We start from the raw sequence: 7,793 nt of genomic DNA, 5'->3' as shown, positions 1-7,793 counted from the left end.
AGATTCCCACTGCACTGAGGGAACCTTTCTAGAATTACACCCTCTTGTATGACTTGAAAAGTCACTCTAAAGCCACCTGAAAATATGACTTGAAAAGTCACTATTATAGCCAACCGAAAATATGACTTAAAAAGTCACTGTTATAGCCAACCGAAAATATGACTTAAAAAAGTCACTCTTATAGCCAACTGAAATTATGACTTAAAAAGTCACTCTTATAGTCAACCGAAATTCTAGAGCGACAGAAAGAAAGATGGAGAAGTTTGCCGGAAATGCATCGGTTGAAAGATGAGAGAGAGAAAGAAAAATTGAGGAATTACTTCTCAACTAGGACCAGGAAAAATGAAGAAATGAATTCTCTATATATAAGAAGTGAAACACTATTCAAGTGTTTATCCTGAACAATGTGGGACTTGAAGTATTTTTTTTTTCCTTTCTTTTTTTTTTCAAACTTTCCTCCTTTGTTCTAACAGCTGATGAATAAATGAACCCGATAGAAACATAAAAACCATTTATGCAATTTCACCCAACTAAGCTTTTGGGACAATTGGTTCACGAGTAACATGTAATGGACCAAACTAGACATTCAGACACGAGTTGAGCTTTGTATTGCAGTAAACCATATTGTTATCTGCATGCACTAATAATATTTAGACACTAGGAAAAAAATAATTTCCTCTAGCCTAGAAAAATTTTGTCGTTTCTTTCAGAACTACTAAGCATTCTCTATTCCTATTAATATCAAGTAACAATCTTTGGTTTTCATAATCATATAAGAATCACCACCATGAAACATTAAACCATATATACAAAAAGACTATTATAATGCTCGAGGACAAACTGGAAAGTAAACATCTTCAATAGGAGATATTGCAGTGATGTCAAAACTGAGTCATGGAATAATGCTTAACTGATTTACACATCATCAATAATCTCCAGTGTATAGAACAGTTAAAGGGGACTTCTGGAGGCACGGCCGTATACTTGCACTGTTGTTGATCAAATTATAGTTTCAGCTCTTCACTTTCACAGTGCTCAAGATGTACAATGGATACTAGTCTTTTGTTGTATTTTGTAAAAGGATGGTATTGGTGCAGTGGTGCTTTTGTACAGTGAGAATACCATTTTCTGCCACAACAGGTATTTTGGTGGGAAGGACCCCGGTATTGCTATAGTATCAAACAATAAAGGAAGTAAATGGAAAATTATTTGGCAGTGCAATAACTTGAAACTCCTTAGCTCCATGGTAATATATAACAGATATCTATGATGGTGAGAAAGCCTTCCCTTTCTGAAATTAAACTCTGTCAGCAGGGGAGTATGGAGGAATTGGATTATAATATAAAGGTGCTTTCCCTTGAAGTTCATTGTTGTTCTTGGAATTGAATTCCTTATTGATTGCTTCTTGCATGTTATTCATTTCCAAGGAACTTGGCAAGTTCTGGCTGCTTAAAACTGCCACAGAAATGAAGAATGCTTGTAAATGATTGATTTCTGAACTGAATTCAACTGAGTAGAATCCATCCTTCAATGGAACCAACGTGAATAGGGGTGTGTTTTGATCAGCTCCTTCCTGAAAGTTGTCATAGATGATGTTAACTAGCTATCCATTATATTTGTAATCTTATAGACTTATGGCTTCAGGGACAAAAGTAAAAGCATACCTGAACAAAAAGATGAAATCTCTCAAGGTAAGATTTTGAACTTCTTGGAATATTTGAACTAAGGTTTTGGTTGGAGAGAACAAGCAATTTGCAACCAACATCCCAACCTCCACAATCACATGTTCCTCCCAACTTCCATCTACGGATCAATGGTGAAGGTTGTCCTGTGTTTGGTGAACTATGTACACCACCAGGAAGTATAACTGTCATGTTGCCATAGATTTCATTTTCTTGTGAGCTGCAAAAGCATTTTTCATCTGCCAAGCACTTTAAGCATCTCTTCCTAATCAAATTATGACTACATAATAGTCCTTCATGATTTATATTTTCGCAAGGGATCTCAAAAACAACAGCTGCAAGCTCCTTGCTCATGAAGAAATTTGTTGGTTCTTGATCTAGTTGGTCAACTTCAACTCCCATTAGGACATATTCTTTCACCACACTCTCTATCTTGGTTTCCTCATTGCTTGATTCAGTGGTTTTAGAGCTAGAAACCTTCATCTGGCCAACAATGTTGTAGACATATCCACAGTTTTTTTCTTTACTCCAATGACTCATCCATTTACCACTCTTTTTCTTTATTTCATTAACATGGTAGAATGTGAAATAGCAGTCTACATCATCCTTCTCCGGCAATGCTAAACTCTTCATGGTAGCAGCAAGAACCTTTCTTTCACTGTTGAGCACAAATTTAAACAAAGGTACTCCATTTCTTATTGTTAGCTGCAAAAGGGCTTGGATTGATGATTCCTTGCTCTTTTCATCAGGCAGATTGATTGACCTCAAGCTGATCGAATCCATGCTACCTTTTGATGTCACACTTTGTTCATCTGAAAACTGTATGTTTGATGCCTTACGCTTCAATATGGGGTCTAATAACCTCAGGAAGGGGCTGGACATGGTTCTGTTATGACCTTTTACCCTATCTTTGCTATGACTATCCAAATAAGCAGAAGATTCAGGTGTCACTGGACCAGACTTTGCAGCAACATACGAGGAGCTAAGTTTTGAAATAGACCCTTCCTTGAAACTAAAACTTCTTCCAATCCGACTTAAGCTTAAGCTAAGCCGACGATTAGATGAGGGATTCTGAGGTGTCAGCTCAACAGTTTCACGGTCCAGTGATTCCAGCACATTACTAAAAGCACACTGACTTTTTAGCTTGATATGTAACACATCCTTTTCAATGCAAGTATATTCGGATTGGAGATTAGATATGTTATTTGAGCAAGCTGGTTTCTCAGATACAACAGAAGAACGATCTATATCTAGTTCAGTATTGATACTATGTTGCAATTTTTCTGAAGAAGAAGCAAGCTCAGTCACAGAAGGCAGTACACTTGAATGTGGAATTTCAGAATGTACATCTTCAGTGTAAACCTCCTCAGGAATGCACATATATGACAAACTACTCCGGCTTGATTCCAAAAAGTCTTCATCAGATGAAGTTCTCGATTGAGAATGCTGAGAATAGTCTTCAGAATGCAATTGCAGAACTCTGGGACGAAGCAACACAATATTACGAGGCATCCTATGGCTTTGTTTATAACCAGCATCAACATCTGACTCCTGCCACTGATCCATCTTTTTCTTGGCTTCACTGCTGCCGGAACTCATTTTCTTCTGAGGATCAAATGAGACTCCTTTATTTTTTGATTCTAATGATGAAAATCCCTTATCAGAACTGGACTTTAGACTCCTCTCCTTTTTCTTGAGGCTATGCTGCTGCAAACCCTCCATTCTCTTCTTATCTTCAACACCCCTACCACTTGAATTTTCATTAGGAACTAGTGCGACCATATGATGCCTGGACTTGGATGCAGAGCTTCCAACTACTGAAGTTATTTCATCATAGTCATTAACTTTCACCCTTTGAAGTGATTTATCTGACTGAGTTTTGCCAAATTCCGAGGGTGACATCCCGAGCACATCTCCAATGGTCTTTATTTCAGTTTCAGAATGTTGATATTGCTTGACATTCTGAGAAGACATTTTAGAACTTCTGGGACGGTCTTCTTTATAAGATCCCTTGCTTCTTGAAGAACTTGAACCTTTTCTACCATCAAGCTTTTTATTATGGCCACCAGAAGTTGCAGATGATGTGGTGGCTGCCCTTGAGGATATTTCTTCACTGCTATCGAATGATGTGAAATAGCTAGCTTCTGCCTTTGTATGTGTTTGCTTATTCTTCCATTTTTCAAGCTGTGACCAATCAAGAACCCCAACATTTAAAGCCTTCCCTTGAATGCTTGCTCCTCCATCAGAATGCTTGAGAAAACCGGGCAAATTAGACATGTACTTGACAAGTTCATCAGGCTGAGTTGAACTTCCCTTAGCACTATCCAAGAGCTGAGCCTTTCCTTTTACATCATGTTTTGCTTTATGACAAGGATCACTGTTTGCTTGATCAACATTAGACTTTGATTTAAGCTTAAGTGAATCCTTTGAACATGGATTGGGTTGAGGCAAATCAGAACTCTCCTTATCTGTCTTTGACCTGCTTTGCTGCTTTGAGCTTTTCTTTCCAAGGCTTAAACCAAACCCCATGTCAACAGAGGGTTTTAAAAACTCATGACTTGGCTGTATGTTGAATGATCATAATATATGCTAAGATTTCACCCTGAAGGTTCTCCTGTAAATTCATGCTGCAGAGGAGTTACTCCAGTTAGATCTGGAAATGTCTACATTTAGAGCAGTTAATCAGTTTGTAAAAAATAAAATAAAATAGAATTCCAAAACAACATGGTGCAAATATTAAATTCCCATTTTGCCGAAGGAACTTTAATGGCAACTAAAGCAATTCAACAAAACAAGGCAATTATGCTATCAAATTACATTTCACAACACAACAATGGTATGTATCATGCATGAATAAACAGAAGAACATGTCTCACATATTACAAATTATAATGTCATAGACGTACATAGATATTAAAAAGATATCAGAGTCAAGCCATTGTCCGTGTGGAAAATATGGAGACAGAATTCAACAATTAAATGATACCATTAGAGGGGAAAAGAATTGGTATGTAAAAGGGGTCATTGTTTTCTTTCTTTTAGTATTTTTAGGAACACAATGCAAATAGTTAATGGTTTCTAGAAACATAGAAATTTGTTTTTTGACACTGAGAAGAATGAACTGTGACAGAAAGTTACGTGAAAGGGAAGTGATTGAATTTATTGTAAACATCCACGTCCTAATTCAGTGAACAAGAATGATGGATATCCACCACTCCTTACTCCACAAAACAACAGTGGACTAATTTACACCATTCATTAACCTATGAATATATGTGGCTTCTGAATTTAATGCTAATTAATTGCACATACACGCATATCAATATCATGACATAACCTCTGCTTTGAACTTAAAACAGAACACAAACGCAAAACAAAGAACCATAGAAGTAAGCAAAGGCTAGGCTAATATACTTATTGGACTATGACATCAGAAAGCAATTAATGTGTAAAACGATGGGGTAGCCAATTAACTAATACTAGTACCCAACATGAGTCAACAATTGGAAACAAAACCCAAATTTATGAATGACATCACAAAATTTATTTATGTTGTTCTGCAGAGAAAAAAGGTGTCATTAACAAAAAATAAAATAAAAAAAAATTCAAACACCCTCTTCCTGGAAAATCAAGACTACCAAAACCCACATTTTCAATGAAACTACGAAACAAAGGAACCAGACACAATGATCAAAAAGTTCCCTTTCAACCCAAGATTCATTTTTTCTTAAAAGCCAATAATAAAGACAATACCCAGAAGAAGAAGAAGGTTATGGAAAGATGCAACATCCAAGAGAATCTCAGAATTTTGTGAAGAACTTACCAAGTAGCAACCCAGAAAACCAAAAGTGAAAAAGAAGAAAACTTGGCTAAAGGGGAGTGGCAATTCCACGTGGGTAAGTATGTTATGGCGGCAAAGTGAGTGAGAAACCAACAGATTTCGGAGATCCCGAGAAAGATCCGAAAGGTTATTGGGCGAGGAATTCAATGCAGGAATCAAAGCAGAGAGAGAAGTGGAAAAATCAATTGTGGCAGCACTGTTGAAGGTGTGGGATCATTGTCCACGTTGTTGTTCATCATCACTCACATCTCACAAGCATATCAACATCAACATCAAAATCATCTCTTGCTTCTTCTACTACGTATTAGTGGTATTTAATACACGTATGTGTAATGTGTTTTCTTCAATGTGAAACAAAAGAAACAAGGAGACAGAGAGAGAGAGAGAGAAAATCGTAGATTCCAATTCTTGTGTTACATAATAACACAGAGAGATAAAGAGGGGGTGTGTGTGTGTTTGAGGGTGAAACGAAAGATGTGTTGGGTCGCTGTGTGGGTCCCATGATGGGGAACTTGTTTCGCTTTCACGGTTGCCTACGTTCGATAACTGGGGCCCGCGCCAGTCCAACTAATTTTTGTTTATTTTAATGAATATAGTAAACACGAATACCATGGGAAACGAGCAATGTTTGTAACCAATTAAATAATACTATAATATAGCCCCTAAAAGAAAATTATGAAAGCTTGAAATGTTGTGGTACAGTTAAATAGTATTATTACATAAGAGATATAAAAAAATAGTAATACATAAGAAGATGTGATTTTTCTCTTTAAAAAATGTGATTTTTTATATAATTATTATAAGAGTTAAGATTTCAATAAAATATTAAACTATAAATATATAATTGAATTATCTATCCTTTTAATATAATTTTTGTCTAATAATATAATTTAGAATACATGATTTAGAGAATGTATTTTTATATTCTTTCAATTATCCTTTTTTAATATTTTTTATTTTTCTTTTTTAAAAGAATATTTCACACACTATAAGCCATAAATTTTTATCTTAACTATTTTGAACTATTTTATCATACTTTTAAAAAAAATTGTTAATAGTTAAAATTAATATTCTATCATAAAATAAATTATTTATTATATATTTAAAATATAATTTATATACAATTGAAATATCACCTCAATACATATAAAGTAATAATTAATTAAAAAACTAAGATAACAATTACATTGCCATTACCTTATAATATAATTATAGCTAGTATTTATAAGAAAAATATATTCTTTTAATTAATATAATTTCTTATACCATTTGTGTAATATATCCTTGCTTATCACATGGGCAATATGCTAGTTTAAAATAAAAGATTAAATGCTTTTTTGTTATGCTGTTTAACTACCAGGTTGCAAGAAGACGTAAGCTAAAGCTAATAAATTAAGATTTTCTGCTTCAGTACCAATGCATAAAAGATTATGACACAGAGTGACGAAATAATATGAATGTAAATAGGCGTCTAGAAACTATTTATCTCCTTTTGGTGTTTTGCAACTCAAACTCATCATTCTAATACTTTCTAGCTAGTTTCTACCGAGTTCTTATTATGATGATTTTGTTTCTACTTGTGGAATTGCACATCTATTATTTTTGAAAAATGATCAAACAATTTGATGCTCAAGTTAACCGATATATTTATCCAAGTATTTTGACCTCATGACATCTTCACTGAATAAAGCTCATTAATTTGTCTAAAATTATTTGTTTCCTTTTATAATGTCATATGAAAGCTTGAGTGGATAATGACCCACAGCTCATAAAATGCTAAAGAAAATTTAAAGATGATTACTTTTGTAATCATCAATTTTAAATTCCTCGATGAACGTGTGTGATAACCTAACTTTCAAGATCAAGAAACTAATTCGACTGAATATCACAGAATTAAAGTTTTGAACATGTAAATAAAGAAAATACTGATATGCCTATAATAATATCTTTAATGCAAAACAAAAAACTAAAATATTAAATGGTACACTACATGGGTTTGTTAGAATAAAGTTATTCAGAATCACTCTAGCTAAGATAAAATAAGATATTAAAATTAGTTATACAAATTTTGATATTAAAATTAGTTATATAAAAAAGATAAAATAAAAAACATAAATTAAAAAGTAACAAAAATTAATTAAGTGTGCATTCATTCAAGAACATGCCAAATTCCAAAAGATTTTATAATTCGTTATATAGTGCATTTCTTTTTATACCCCTCTTCTTATACACATTTATTATCCCCTATACATTTTTCTTTTTAAAATACT

The 7,793-nt window shown here is 33.9% G+C and overlaps 1 protein-coding gene across 3 annotated transcripts; it reads right to left on the bottom strand.

Annotated features, from left to right (window-relative positions):
* Positions 1–496: 496 nt before the first annotated feature.
* Positions 497–5,944, bottom strand: LOC100789408 (uncharacterized). Of its 3 annotated transcripts, none has more exons than XM_014777993.3 (3): positions 5,506–5,944; positions 1,665–4,345; positions 497–1,573 (listed from the first exon to the last, which is right to left on the bottom strand). In XM_014777993.3, the coding sequence occupies exons 2-3, from the start codon at positions 4,209–4,211 to the stop codon at positions 1,298–1,300; spliced, it is 2,823 nt and encodes a 940-aa protein (XP_014633479.1). In that variant the 5' UTR covers positions 4,212–4,345; positions 5,506–5,944; the 3' UTR covers positions 497–1,297. The 3 variants fall into 3 exon arrangements, with proteins under 3 accessions (XP_014633479.1, XP_003530243.1, XP_006583608.1); XM_003530195.5 differs by having other exon boundaries at positions 1,665–4,309; XM_006583545.4 differs by lacking the exon at positions 5,506–5,944 and adding an exon at positions 4,589–5,469 and having other exon boundaries at positions 1,665–4,309.
* Positions 5,945–7,793: the final 1,849 nt, after the last annotated feature.

Source organism: Glycine max, chromosome 7 (genome assembly GCF_000004515.6).
Source record: "Glycine max cultivar Williams 82 chromosome 7, Glycine_max_v4.0, whole genome shotgun sequence".
In the NCBI taxonomy this organism is placed as follows: domain Eukaryota; kingdom Viridiplantae; phylum Streptophyta; class Magnoliopsida; order Fabales; family Fabaceae; genus Glycine; species Glycine max.
The sequence above is the reverse complement of the archived record's forward strand: the minus strand, read 5'-3'. Positions and strand labels throughout refer to the sequence as shown.

Excerpts from the sequence above, each read along its gene's own strand:
- LOC100789408 (XM_014777993.3), bottom strand. The coding sequence starts at position 4,211 with ATGGGGTTTGGTTTAAGCCTTGGAAAGAAAAGCTCAAAGCAGCAAAGC. Across the intron at positions 1,574-1,664 it reads GATTTCATCTTTTTGTTCAG|GAAGGAGCTGATCAAAACAC; the intron begins GTATGCTTTTAC and ends GACAACTTTCAG.